Source organism: Ooceraea biroi, chromosome 2 (assembly GCF_003672135.1).
Source record: "Ooceraea biroi isolate clonal line C1 chromosome 2, Obir_v5.4, whole genome shotgun sequence".
Classification (NCBI taxonomy): domain Eukaryota; kingdom Metazoa; phylum Arthropoda; class Insecta; order Hymenoptera; family Formicidae; genus Ooceraea; species Ooceraea biroi.
Window position 1 is genome coordinate 11,091,881 of NC_039507.1, and position 14,969 is coordinate 11,106,849.

The 14,969-nt window shown below is 39.2% G+C and overlaps 3 protein-coding genes across 3 annotated transcripts; 2 read left to right on the forward strand and 1 right to left on the reverse strand.

Moving 5' to 3' along the window:
- The first annotated feature begins 37 nt into the window (after positions 1-37).
- LOC113563618 lies at positions 38-1,358 on the forward strand. The gene has a single exon (XM_026975455.1). It carries the CDS (start codon positions 118-120, stop codon positions 1,240-1,242), a length of 1,125 nt encoding a protein of 374 aa, XP_026831256.1. The 5' UTR covers positions 38-117; the 3' UTR covers positions 1,243-1,358.
- Positions 1,359-12,257: 10,899 nt separating this feature from the next.
- LOC113563626 lies at positions 12,258-13,174 on the reverse strand. The gene is made up of 2 exons (XM_026975465.1): positions 12,840-13,174; positions 12,258-12,769 (listed from the first exon to the last, which is right to left on the reverse strand). Exons 1-2 carry the CDS (start codon positions 13,146-13,148, stop codon positions 12,317-12,319), a joined length of 762 nt encoding a protein of 253 aa, XP_026831266.1. The 5' UTR covers positions 13,149-13,174; the 3' UTR covers positions 12,258-12,316.
- A 954-nt stretch (positions 13,175-14,128) lies between these two features.
- Positions 14,129-14,969, forward strand: LOC113563627. The gene is made up of 2 exons (XM_026975466.1): positions 14,129-14,446; positions 14,517-14,969. The coding sequence occupies exons 1-2, from the start codon at positions 14,138-14,140 to the stop codon at positions 14,967-14,969; spliced, it is 762 nt and encodes a 253-aa protein (XP_026831267.1). The 5' UTR covers positions 14,129-14,137.

Consider the following 14,969-nt stretch of genomic DNA (forward strand, 5'->3'; position numbering starts at 1 on the left):
CGACAGTATTGTATGTACTTTTCCGAAATAGCTTTCCGCCGAGTTTACGAACACATAAATAGGAGGATTGCTTTCGTCAAAGCGTGCTATAAAATGATATAAAAACTCTTGAAATTGATGAACGGTTCGGTAATTATTATTCGAAAAGTTTCTAGCAAAGATTTCGTAAAGATCTATCTAACCATGTCCTATTCGAATGAAGAAGCATATGATATGCTGTTAATTTTGGGTGAGTGTCGAGGTACGTTCAGTGGAGCTGAAAGATTATGGCGAGAGCGTTATCCTGATCGGACTCCTCACTCGCGGAACGTTTTTTCACGTTTGGCTAAGAGAATCAGAACTAAAGGTGTCATTCAGCCTGAACATAACAAAAGTAGACAGATCCACCGTCCAATTAGGGATGAAAAAACGGCGGAAATTCTTGCATTGGTAGAGTTGAACCCTCATGATTCCTTGAGACGTCGAGAAAGAGATTCTGGCGTTAGTCGTGACATTATTTGGCGCATTATGAGAGCAAACAAGTTTCACCCTTACAGAATGTCTGTTCACCAAGCGTTGAAGTATGATGATTTTCAACAGAGACTTGCATTTTGCAATTGGATAAGACAGCAACCACCTGATTTTCACCTTAAAATTTTATTTTCTGACGAATGTACATTTAAAAGTAACGGATCTAATAATACTTGGAACTGTCGTTATTGGTCACAAGTTAATCCTCACTGGTTGAGAGAAATAGATCATCAACATGTGTGGAAAGTTAATGTTTGGTGTGGCATTATTGGAAGTCAGATCGTAGGTCCTATTTTCTTTGAAGAAAATCTAAACGCTGATAGATATTCAGCTTTGATAGAGACAGATCTTCCTATCTTACTAGAAAATCTTCCTCTGCAATTGCGCTTGGACATGTGGTTTCAACAAGATGGATGCCCGTCGCATACATCGAGAGTTGTTCGTACAATACTAAACGCTATGTTTCCCAACAAATGGATAGGCAAATATGGTCCCATCAATTATCCGCCCCGATCACCGGACCTCACCGTTTTAGATTATTATTTTTGGGGAAGGATAAAAGATTTGGTGTACCATGAACGTCCGACTATAAGGGACAATATGATCCTTAGGATAAGTGAAGCAATTCGATCTTTAGGTGCTGATGAGATTCTTCGAGCAACTAATTCCTTCCAACGCAGAGTAGATACGTGCATCACAGAAAACGGTGCTCACTTTGAACACTTTGCTTGAACAAACATACTCACTCACTCAGAAACGTTGTTAACCCGTTGGTGCATAATATCCCGTATTTGGGACAGCTATTTCAGTTTTTTTAAAATGCTTTTACGTATTCATAATTGGTTTGTGTAACATAGTATTTGGTATCACTATGTTTATTAATTATTTTTCCGTTTTTTTGGCCGTACCACTGAAAACATTTTAAAAACATTACAATTTTTTAAATTAAGAAAAAACATGGAACTAGAAACTCGCCACGTCCTCGTCGTTAGTTCTGGATTATGTTAAGAGCGAGACTTTTTTATTTCAAAATGTAGTTTTTATTTCAAATACATGTCAAGGTCAATGGAGGCATTTTCAGAAAACATGTTTCAGACAAAAGTTGTTCCAATTAATTGGTAGAAGAAGATGATATAATAAAAAATGGGAGTTTCCATTTAAGATTTTAAAGTTGACCTTGAGACTTCCTGCATAACTGCTGTCAAGTTCAAATATGTATCACCATTTCATGTAATTGTTAAAGCCCTACAACTTTTGATTAAAACATTTTTATCTGTCACGCTCAGTTATCAAAATATTCGGCATGTACGGGTGGTCTCAGACACCCTGTATATAAAATCTCTATTCTGTCGTTGAATTGATCGGGTACTTCCCGACATGCTAGAAACACCAAATTTCGCATGGTGATAGGAGTTCACCCCCAGGTAATGGGAAAATTCTTGAAATCTTTAATTTCGGTCCAGGGACTAACTGGCGTAGACAGGCTATTTTACTAGTATGTATATATTGTCTTGAAAATTTGTTATACACCTACTATCAAAAAATATAAAACTTTGATTAATTAAATAATATTTAATGCAAACTGTTGAAAACATTTGCTACAAAACAAGTGCTATTAGAACTCTTAGTATTTTTTTGATATTCGTAGAACGTCGTGCCAGCTTCACAGACGTATAAAAATGTCTGCGCTTTTTCACAACTTAGTATATAAAATTATTATATGGACATAAGAGATATTCCCGATCTGAAAAGAAATTTGAATTACATATTGTTATCCGGTAAGTATTCAGTTTAGCGGCCTCATTAAGCTCTTTCGAGACGTTTTGCGCGAAACGAAAGAATTAGGCAGAAAAAAGCGTCGATTTGCCCCGCGAAGCAAGATATCACTCATTAAAGAAGACCACTTTTAGGTTAGGAAACCTGTCATTATATTTAGTAATGTATTTAACAGATTTCCTAACCTGAAAAGTGATCAACTTTAACGATTAATATCCCGCTTCTCGGGGCAGAGCGACGCTTTTTTCTACCAGATTCTTTCGTTTCGTGTAAAACGTCTCGAAAGAGTTTAATGAAGCCGCTGAACTGAATACTTACCGGATTACAGTACGTAACTCTCACGAGATGAGGGTTCGAGACCAGAGATGCCAGCTTTGAGACGCTGGCAACATGATGGCAACAGGGAGGGGATACGCACACAAGCGAGCAACCGTGTACGTGTGCGCGCCGCGCTTCGGGCAGCTTCGCGCAGCTTCGGGCAGCTTCGGGCAGACAAGCGCAGATATATCTGCTATCCTTTCTCGCCCGACCGATAGCTATAGTGGGCTGGCAGCTGACTTCGCCGAAAAATCAGTTTAGGCTTCCTTAATCTCTCTCTCTCTCACTCTCTCTCTCTCTCTCTCTCTCTCTCTCTCTCTCTCATCATATTTACTGCTATAATAAATATTTAAATAAAAAATATTCTACACACAATAAGTAATAATTATATACTTACTGCTGTAATAAATATCTAAATAAAAAGTACTCTACACACAACAAAAAGTAATAATTATAGAACAGAGGGATTAATAATAATTAATGTCTAATAGAAGCAATAAATAATAGATATCCACTCTTGGCCAACATGTACGCCTTTTGCTTAAAAACATTGCGTCATTACTATTAAAAATTAACTTATTGATAATGTAAGAAAAATAAAATTACAAATTAAATAAAATGTTATTTCCCAGCAAACACAAAATATAACTGTTATATAACACAGAAGTAACACGCAATATAACAACTGTTATATGTTATTAATGTTAAAGTTACATAATTTTCTTTGTAACTGCAATATAACGTTGTTATAAAACTGTTATATTGCTCTGTTATATATTGGTTATAATAATATAACAGTAGTAATATAACTTAAATATGCGATGTTATATAACTGTAATATTTGCATATTATGTCTATGTTATATACCATTTTTAACATACAGATGTCGAGTCGTCCGCTAGATGGCTTCCGTTTCTCGTATACAAAATATGATACAAAATATATATAAGAATGGTGATCACGGCATGGTACAACTTGTATTATAAGTCCATTTCTCCAATGAAGTGGTACATTTTTGAACAAATAATAAATAAGAGCAAAGTACTAACTTCTGCATAACGTTTAGGAAAATAAATTAAACACAAACCTGTAGTTGTAGAAAGAGGAAAGAAAGAATAATTATATTTCATTTATGTAACATTTAAGTAACATTTTAGTAACACGTTATATTACTGTTATATTACTGCAATTTCGTATGAGTGGGAAATTACAACTAACATATACATTACATGTAACGAACATGTTATATTGCGTGTTACATTCTGTTATATTATGGCAATATTACTGTTATATGACTGTGTTTGCTGGGTTGTTTCGTAAAAAGTATGTTGTTATAATATACTTTTTACGTTCTTAATTACAAATACCTGTATTAAAAGTAAAGGAAAAAAGGATTTTTGCTAAAATAGTTTTAATCATAAAACGAATGGACGTACATATTGTTGCTCAACGGAAACCGCGAGAAGGTGGTGGTCTCTTCCGTCAGGAGGAAATGTAAAAACCTTATTTTCTTAATATTGCAATAATTATTGTAATATTAAAGAAAACAATTTTTTACATTTCCAAATATGTACAGTGTAGGATAGGTAGAAAGGATAGATAGGAAAAAAGGATTGATAGAAAGAAAGGATAGATAAGAATAAAGGATAGATAAAAATAAAAGATAGATAGGTAAAAAGGATAGATAGAAAGAAAAGATAGAAGAAATGATAGATATCTATATAGATATATAAAGGACATAAAAAGACAAAAATAATAAATAGATAGAAAGATATGAAGAATATACATAAAAAAAAATTGGGCTTCCGTTTCCGTAGCGAGCGAGTGTGGACGTATGTGTATGCGGTGAGCAGGAAAAGCGAAGACAAAGGAGTAAGAGAGAAGGAACAGAGAAGAGAGTGTGTGAGAGAGTGGAGAGTGGAGAGACAGAGGTGAAAGAGTATAAGAGGGAGAGGGTGGAGGACGGAGCAGAGAATAAAGAGGAGGAAAAGAGACATAGTGAGAGTAGAGGTTAGGAGAAAGGCGGGTAGAGAGCATAGGCAAAGAGGTGAACAGAGGGAATAGTGGAATAGATTATCTAGGAGAGCAGTGCAGACGGGGTTGGGACGGACACCGACAGGTGGCGATAGTAGAGGATAGGAAAAGAGAAAAATAGCAGGAAATAAGTAGAAGAAGAGAGAATGGAGGGAATAGAGATAGAAAGGAAGGTAGATAAGGAGAATAAGAAAGATAGATGAAATCAGGGGAGGAAGTCGGGGAGGAAGAGGCAGGGAAGTATTGGAGACATGGAAGATTGGCTGAAAAGAAAGAGAAAAAATTCAGAAGAGGGAAAGGAGGATAGAGAAGAGATCTTTGCTAAGAGTAGGAAGGTAGTAAGATCACCGGTGAATGGAAGCGGAGAGGAGGGGAACTAGGGGGTGATTCTGAAAGAAATTAGAGAGATGAGAATGGAGGGAAGAGAAGTTAGAGAAGAAGTAAAAGAGGGTCTTGGTGAAATAAGGAGAATTAGAGAGAATGAAGGAGGAGTTGAGGATGAAAGAGGAGAGATGGGAAGAGGAAAGAAGAGAAATGATAAGGAGGATAGAAAGTTTGGAAAAGAGAGAAAATGAAAGGGATAGAAACAGTGGGAAAAAAGAGAAAGATTTAGAGGAGAGAATAGAAAAGATGGAAGAGGGTAGAGAAGGGGGAATGAGAAAAAGAGAGGCAAAGGGCTTAGAAGAGAGAGTAAAGAGGATGGAAAAGGAGAGAGAAAGAGAGGAAAGGGAGGGAAGAAAGAGAAATCTGATAATAAAAGGGATAAAAAGAGAAGGGGGGGATATTTGGAAGGAAATAGAGGAGATAGGAAAAGAGATCGAGGTGGAGATGGAAATAGAGGATATTAGAAAGTTAAGGGGAGGAAGAGAAGAGAAAGGAGAGATAGTGATAATTAAATTAAGGACAGAAGAGAATAGAAAGATTTTGGAGAATAAAAGGAAACTTAGAGGGAGGAAAATTTGGATTGAGGAAGATCAAACCTTTAATGAGAGGAAGATAAAATGGAAATTACGACAAATAGCAGGGGAAGAAGAAAGAACGGGAAAGAAGGTTAAACTAGGATATGGTAAGATTTGGATAGAAGGTAAATGATGGTTTTGGGATGAAGAAGAAGAAATATTGAAAGATGCGGGAGGAAGGCAGAGGGAGGAGGGAAGTGAGGAGAAGGTAATGAGGGGGGAAGAGGAGAGGCGGAAATAGAGGGTAAGAAGCAAAAAGACGGAGGAAAAAAGAAAAAGGATAGGGATAAAAGAGATGAGAATGTATATAAGATAGCATTCTGGAACGTGGCAGGGTTAATGAATAAAGATGCAGAATTTTGGAAAGAGCTTATAGGGTGGGATATTATGTGTTTAAGTGAAACATGGGTGGAGGAGAAGGGATGGGAAAGAGTGAGAAATAAGTTACCGAAAGGTTATATATGGGAAACACGATGGGCGGAGAGGAGAAACAAAAAGGGTAGGGCAATAGGGGGGATGTTGATGGGGATAAGAAAAGAGATGAAGATAGAAAAGGATAAGGAAGTGAAAAACAGGGAGGGAATTATAATGAAAAAGGTATGGATAGGAGAAGAATGGTGGAGAATAGTAGGGGCATATGTAAATAATAATTTGGAAAAGAAATTGGAGGAATTAAGGGAATAGATGGAGGAAAAGGAGGAAGGAGTAAGAGTTGTGATAGGAGAGGACTTTAATGCAAGAACTGGTGAAGAAGAAGGGTGTGTGAGAGGGGAGGAAGAGGAGATAGAGGAAAAGAAGAGTAGAAAATCGAAAGATAAAAAGATGAATGGAGAAGGGAAGAAATTGTGTAATTTTCTAGCAGAGCAGGGGTGGTCGATAGTAAATGGTAACGTTAGAGGGGATGAGGAGGGAGAAGTAACATACGTGGGAGGAAGAGGGGAATCGGTAATAGATTATGTGATAGGAGATGAAATGACGAGGGAGGGAATAGAGAGGATGGAGGTGGAGATGAAAGTTGACTCGGATCATCAACCGGTGACAATATGGGTAAAGGGGAGGAAGGGGAGACAGAAAAGAGGAGGAAGGTTAGGAAAGGGAAGAAAGAGGAGAGGTATATGGAATGAGGAAGGAAGAAAAGAATTTGTGAAATGTTTTGGAGAGGAAGAGCAGAGAGAGGGAATAGAAGAAGAATGGGAGCAGATGAAGTGTAGAATTGGGAAAGCATTAGAGGAGGTAGAAAAGAAACAGAATATAAGAGAAAGAAGAGGATGGTGGGATGAGGAATGTAGGAAGATGAAAGAGAGGGTCAGAAGGGAGTTAAGAAAATGGAGAAAGGAGGGAGGGGATAAGGATAGTTATAGAAAGGAGAAGTTAAAATATAGGAAATTATGTGAGGAGAAGAAAGGGAAAGAGAGAGAAAAATGGGAAAGGGAGGTGAAGGAAGCGAAGACAGAAAATCAGATATGGAAAATTGTGAATAAAGGGAGGAGAAGGGGGAAAGAATAAATGGAGAAATAGAGATGAAGGAATGGGAGGAATACTTCGGAGGAATGTTAGGGGGAGTAGAATGGAGGGCAGTTAGAGGGACAGGAGGGAAGTTAAGAGAGGACGGGGAGGAGGAGATAAGTAGAGAGGAAATAGGAAGAGCAATAAAGAAGCTGAAAGAAGGGAAAGCGACGGGAGGGGATGGGATACCAAATGAAGTATGGAAATATGGAGGAAAAGAAGTAGAAGAAGGGTTATGGAGAATATGTAGGAGGGTATAGAAAGGAGTGGAGTGGCCAAAGGAGTGGAGAGAAGGGGTAATAGTACCGATAAAGAAAAAAGGAAAAAGTGATAGAGTTGAGGATTATAGAGGGGTAACGATGACGCAGACAGCATATAGAGTATATACGATGGTGTTAGCAGAAAGATTAAAGGTGGAGCTAGAGGAGAAAGAAATACTACCGTCAAGTCAGACGGGATTCAGGAGAGGGAAGGGAACAATGGACAATATATATGTGTTAAATTATTTAGTGAATAGGCAGATAAGCAGAAAGAAAAGAAGGATGGTAGTTTTATTCTTGGATCTGAAGGCTGCTTTCGACTCGGTAGACAAAGAGATTATGGTGAAGACGATGAGGGAGAGAGGGGTGAGAGAAGGACTTGTGAAAAGATGTGAAGAGGTGATGAGGGAAACAGTGAGTAGGGTAAGAATTGGAAAAGAGGAAGGGGAAAAATTTTGGACAGTAAGAGGAGTAAGACAGGGGTATCCATTAAGTCCGAGCATATTTACAATTTTGTTGGCAGATGTGGATGAAGTCTTGAGGAAAGAAGGGTGGGGAGGTATGAGGTTAGGAGAGGAGAAGGTATATACTTTGGCATACGCGGATGATATGGCACTTCTAGCGGAGGATGAAGAAGGAATGAAGGGTATGATTGCGAAGATGGAGAGATATTTGAAAGAAAAAGGTTTGGAGGTAAACGTAAAAAAAACAAAAATAATGAGATGTAGGAGAGGAGGGGGGAGATGGAGCAAGGTAGGATAGAGATGGGGAGGTAAGGAGTTAGAAGAAGTCAAAGAATTTAAGTATCTGGGATATATAATAAAAGGAAATGGAGAACAGGATGCTCAAGTTAAAGATAGAGTGAAGAAAGGAGCGGCGATATTGGGGAAGGTATGGAGTCTGGGAAAAAGAATGTTTGGGGGAGACTGGGGAAAGAGAATTTGGTTATTTGATAGATTAGTGTAGTCAATGGTTAGTTATGGGGTAGAGGTATGGGGGTGGAAAGAGAGGAAGGAAGTAGAAAAGATTCAGGAGAGATATTTAAGATGGGTAATGGGGGTGGAAAGACAGACACCAGGATATTTGATAAGAGAAGAGGTACAGAGATTTATTAAAGGGGTGAGCGGGTAGGAGGGCATGGAAATACGAGAAGAAGCTAGAGGAAGGAGAAGGGGGGGATTTAGCAAGAGAATGTTGGAAGGAAATGAAGAAGAGAGCGAAAGAGGGAAGAATACTAAAGGAATGGGAAACGGAAAGGAAAGAATTCATGGAGGAGAAAGGATGGAAAATAGAGGAGGTAAAAGAGATGAAGAAAAAGGGGTAAATAAGAGGGGAGGATATATATGAGAAGGAAAGAAACGTACAGAGGGAACAGAGATGGAAAAAGATAAGAGAATCGAGATATAATAAATGGTACGGCTGGGTGAAGGGAGATGGAATACCGGGATATTTAAAGAAAGGATGGGAAGAGAAAAGATGGCAAAGGGTAGCAAGGTTTAGATTGGGAAACGGAATGAGAGAGGGAGATATTGGGAGGAGGAGAGGAAGAGAGAGTGTAGGATATGTGGAGGGGGTGAGGAGACGTGGGAACATGTGTGGGAGGAATGTACAGGTTGGGGTGAGAGGGGTACGTGGCAGGAAAGGGTGGTGGAAGTATTAGGGGAGAAGGGAGAGGGGGAGAAATGGATGAGGGAGCTGGAGGGGTTGAGGGGGGAGAGGAATGAGTGGAGGAATGAGAGTGAGGATGGAAAGGAGGAGTGATAGAGAAATATCGTAAACGGAAACGGAAGTCCCATAGAGTAGGAAATTAGCAAGTGGAGATGTGTGTGTGTGTGTGTGTGTGTGTGTGTGTGTGTGTGTGGAGATAGGATAGGGTAGAATAAGTTAGGTTAAGTAGATTAAGTTAGAGTTAAGATTATGTAAGAAATTGTAACCCTAAGGGGAACCAATAAATATATACTACTACTACTACTACTACTACTACTACTACATAAAAAAATTAATGCAATGCATAGAGAAAGCCATTTTACACTCAATGTAGAATTCACGACAGAATTCGGAATAGAAATCTAATTAAAAACAGAACGTTTGAAACATTTAAAGTATATCTATACATAAATAAATAAATAAATAAATAATGTAATATATCTAATATATTCTACATACTACACTATCTACTATACAATCTAATATACTATAGAAATATATATGTGAAATTATTAATAAAAATATATCCTTCATCTGTCGTGAAGTATACATTGGGTAAAGTGGCCTTAATACTGCAAGTACTACATTATTTTTCACCGTTTCGAGATTTTAAACTAATACTGAATTCGTTATGTTGAAAACGATTATTATGGAGTTCTGATTACAATTAGAAGAGAATAAGTACTGAGAAGCCTATGAATTCCACAATTCTATTTTTAACATGAACAAAAGATTAGTTCAAAGACTCTGAACGGTGGAAAATAATTCAGTACTTCTCGTGTTTAAAGGAAAAAAACGCACATACTTTTTACCTAATATAATACTTAAAATGATATGCATAAAATATTTGCATGTATTCGAAATTCGCCTTAGGTACTATGGCTGTTGTTATTAAAGTTAAAGCAAGACATGTTACATATATACAACTTAATTTAATGGGAACAACAGCAACAAAACTTGATTTATTAACGACAGGGAGATCATCATTATGTGCAAAATAATATATCTACTTTCCACATAATATGTGAGGAAAAAAATGTTTCTTATTATTTCTGGTTTTCACTCAATCAATTATATATTTGTCTTGCTGTTTTTATTATAACTGATGGAAACGCATTACAGACATGCAAATGTCTCAATAAATTTATTTAATCTCAATCAATACATCTCTCAGGAAATGTCTCTTGCAAGTGTAATAAAGCTTTCATACATTTAAAAAATGTATGTGCATCGGTTCTCATATCAATAAATCAAGCGACGCGGTGGCGTCGCGACGCCAAGTACATAATAAAAAATAAGGTTCTGAACAATGAGAGTCACTGCATAAACATCGAGCGTTACAAAGTTCAGTGCATAGACGTCGAGCGCTACCGCATAGCTTATCTGGAATTCATATCATTTGACAAGCCACATAAACTTGTGATGAAAATAATTCAGGAACTACAGCCGTTATCAAAAATCTAACGGCACTTTTATTATATAATATGGGTGCAAGCTTTCGATTGCGACCAATTTGAATAAGAATGATACAGTCAGTCCTGAGATATTGTAATCGTTATGTTAAAATTGTGACGTTCCGTTTTCCATTTCCGTGGGATTTCAGACCACTCACGTACATATGTTCGCACATACACATATAAAGCGATTTTGTCACTCAAGCTGCCGTTCACACATGCATGATTTAATTTATTATAAATTAAAACTGATTTTAATACTTGGATAATGTTTTATTTTAAGATAAATATATAAATTGCAAATACTATAAAAATAATTATTAAACAATTATTAAAAATTATTAAAAAATGTGATACATAGGAAATGTTTTATTTCACGATAAAGACATAAATTGCAAGTAATTGCAAGCAACATCATCGACGACGACGACGATGACGTTGCACCACATCGACGACGATGACAACGATGACGATGACGTTGCACCACGTCAACAACGACGACGACGACGACGACGACGATGACGTTGATGTGGTGCAACGTCGTCGTCGTTGTTGTCGCCGTCATCGACGTGGTGCAACGTCATCGTCGTCGTCGTTGACGTGGTGCAACGTCATCGTTGTCATCGCCGTGGTGCAACGTCGTCATCGTCATCGACGTGGTGCAACGTCGTCGTCGTCGTTGTTGTCGCCGTCATCGACGTGGTGCAACGTCATATTAGTTAGTGAGAAAGGGATTGACAGATTGACTGCACCAATTTCATTGCATAACATCGAGCGCTACCACATTCATCGCATAAAATTATAAAACTCATAAAAATGATTTATGTGAAAGTAAAGCCATATTGTTAAAGTTATAATAAAAAATATTGTAAATCACATAGAGAAATTTTGTTAGCAAAACAGAAAAAAGTATAAAATATATAAAAATAATTTACATTATATAAAAATCAAAAGATTATTCTTAATAAAACTTATTACAAAGTGCATCGGAACGATGTACGTGTTAGCATGCAAAAGAATTGATAATAAAACATAAAAGAAATTATGTAATACTAATTATATGTTCAAAAGAATGTAAAACTAAAATATAGTCAAATTTTAAAAATTTACAAAAAAGAGTGAGATCTCTAAAAAACCTTTTTAAAAAAGAAAATATACAGGGTGTTTCACACAAGGGTAAAAACCTTTCGCCCACAGGTAGATAACGTCAGATCGAATTAAAATGTCCTATACCATTTTGCGATCTGCGCAATAGTTAACGAGTTATTAAGTATTAAAAATCGCGGTATTAGTCCGGCCTACCGGCGAGTCAGTGCGCGCGAGCCAGAGCGGGGCGGGGTAGGCGAGAATAATAGGATGAGCCGCTCGCGCGAGTCGCGGCGCGACGCGATAGCGGGTATCGGATTACAGCAGCAAGCGAGACAACGCGTGGAAAATAATTGTTACATATTTCTTTTTGTGATGTACACGCAAGTTTTATTTATTAATATTAATAATGTTAATTAATATGGTTATTAATTAATATTATTAATATTATTAATATTAATAAATAAAACTTGTGTGTACATCACAAAAAGAAATACGTAACAACACTTTCTCGGCAACTCGCGCGCGTGAATGAGATGATGAGAAATTATTGTATGATTACTAATTATTTACCATATTGATTAATATTATTCACCATAGTATTATTTAATATTTTCGTGCTATCTTTTTCACACCACTTTGCAGTAGATAGCATGGTGCGTTTTTTTAAGTGGTTTCCCCAATAGACCTAATCCACTCTAACTAATTAATATAAGAATTGTTCGAAGTGCCGTCCTCCTTCTCGTACACAGATTTCGGCTCTTCGAGTAATATTGCGCGTCGCACGGTGCGCCATGTCCGGCGTGATGGTATCGAAGGCCGCAACAATAGCTTCACGAACTTCTTGTTCCGTACCATCACGCCGGTCCTCTATCGCAGGTTTAATGTACCCCCATACAAAATAATCGAGTACATTTAAATCAGGCGACCGTGCCGGCCAGATGATTGGGCCACCTCGACCCATCCACCTGTCCGGAAAACGCGCGTCTAAAAGATTCCGTACTTGCCTGCTAAAATGTGCAGGAGCTCCATCGTGTTGAAAAATCAACTCCGCCCGTACGTCGAGAGGGACATCTTCAAGAAGAGCTGGAAGTTGATTTGCGAGCAACTCTGCGTATAATTGCCCGGTTAGCCTGGGCGGAAGGAAGTACGGACCGATCTGAGAATTATCAAGAAACGTTAGTAGATAAGTGCGGAAGAAAATTAGCTGAAATACAAGGTGCACTCACCACTTGATCTCCAATCATGCCGGCCCAAACATTTATGGCCCAACGGCGCTGAAATGCGCCTTGTCGAACAGCGTGCGGATTTTCTTCTTCCCAACGTACGAAGTTGTGAGAGTTAAACACCCCGTTCGGTGTGAAGGTGGCCTCGTCCGTCCACAGGATGCGGTCGGGGAAAGAAATATTCCGCCGACACTGCGCGAGGAACCCTACATGCATTTTATTGAGAATTAACACGAATGCACAACAAATACTGTAAATGTTAAATAAGAGTAATGAAAATACCTTCACAGAAGAAGATGCGCGGTTGTGCATCTCCGGGAAGAAGTTGCTGCACACGTTGATAGTGGTAAGATCTTAGACCACTACGCCGTAATGTACGATGCACCAAACTGTTGGAAATTCCAAGTGCACCAGCAACGCGACGCACGCTGTTTCTGGGATTTCGTTCGAATTCCCGTAAAATCCGTTCTTCTGTACGAACGTCGTGACGCATTACTGCACCGGGTCGTACGCGATTTGGAACGACGGATCCGGTTTCCCGTAATCGCTGGATACAGCGCGTAAGTGTTACGCACGACGGATGTACACGGTCAGAAAATCTTTCCGCGTAAAGACGTACCGCGGCATTTCCGTTTTCACCCGCCATCCCATACGTTATCACCATATCGGTGTATTCTCTCGCGGAGAACTGGGCCATCATGCAATAATCGTTAGACATTTTTCGATGTATCAATAGAAAAGTTTGTTGTAGTTAAAAAATTGAACCGCAGGTACGGAATGTCTTTCTTCCTGCACTGGCGGCTTTTGTCGACTGTTTGCGATCGTCAATTGTTTATGTCGCCGTTCTCGTCTTCGACGCTTACACTGCAGTGCACGATTTGATTCCGTACGAGACAAATCGAGCTATTGTTGCATGATGGCCCAGTTCTCCGCGAGAGAATACACCGATATGGTGATAACGTATGGGATGGCGGGTGAAAACGGAAATGCCGCGGTACGTCTTTACGCGGAAAGATTTTCTGACCGTGTACATCCGTCGTGCGTAACACTTACGCGCTGTATCCAGCGATTACGGGAAACCGGATCCGTCGTTCCAAATCGCGTACGACCCGGTGCAGTAATGCGTCACGACGTTCGTACAGAAGAACGGATTTTACGGGAATTCGAACGAAATCCCAGAAACAGCGTGCGTCGCGTTGCTGGTGCACTTGGAATTTCCAACAGTTTGGTGCATCGTACATTACGGCGTAGTGGTCTAAGATCTTACCACTATCAACGTGTGCAGCAACTTCTTCCCGGAGATGCACAACCGCGCATCTTCTTCTGTGAAGGTATTTTCATTACTCTTATTTAACATTTACAGTATTTGTTGTGCATTCGTGTTAATTCTCAATAAAATGCATGTAGGGTTCCTCGCGCAGTGTCGGCGGAATATTTCTTTCCCCGACCGCATCCTGTGGACGGACGAGGCCACCTTCACACCGAACGGGGTGTTTAACTCTCACAACTTCGTACGTTGGGAAGAAGAAAATCCGCACGCTGTTCGACAAGGCGCATTTCAGCGCCGTTGGGCCATAAATGTTTGGGCCGGCATGATTGGAGATCAAGTGGTGAGTGCACCTTGTATTTCAGCTAATTTTCTTCCGCACTTATCTACTAACGTTTCTTGATAATTCTCAGATCGGTCCGTACTTCCTTCCGCCCAGGCTAACCGGGCAATTATACGCAGAGTTGCTCGCAAATCAACTTCCAGCTCTTCTTGAAGATGTCCCTCTCGACGTACGGGCGGAGTTGATTTTTCAACACGATGGAGCTCCTGCACATTTTAGCAGGCAAGTACGGAATCTTTTAGACGCGCGTTTTCCGGACAGGTGGATGGGTCGAGGTGGCCCAATCATCTGGCCGGTACGGTCGCCTGATTTAAATGTACTCGATTATTTTGTATGGGGGTACATTAAACCTGCGATAGAGGACCGGCGTGATGGTACGGAACAAGAAGTTCGTGAAGCTATTGTTGCGGCCTTCGATACCATCACGCCGGACATGGCGCACCGTGCGACGCGCAATATTACTCGAAGAGCCGAAATCTGTGTACGAGAAGGAGGACGGCACTTCGAACAATTCTTATATTAA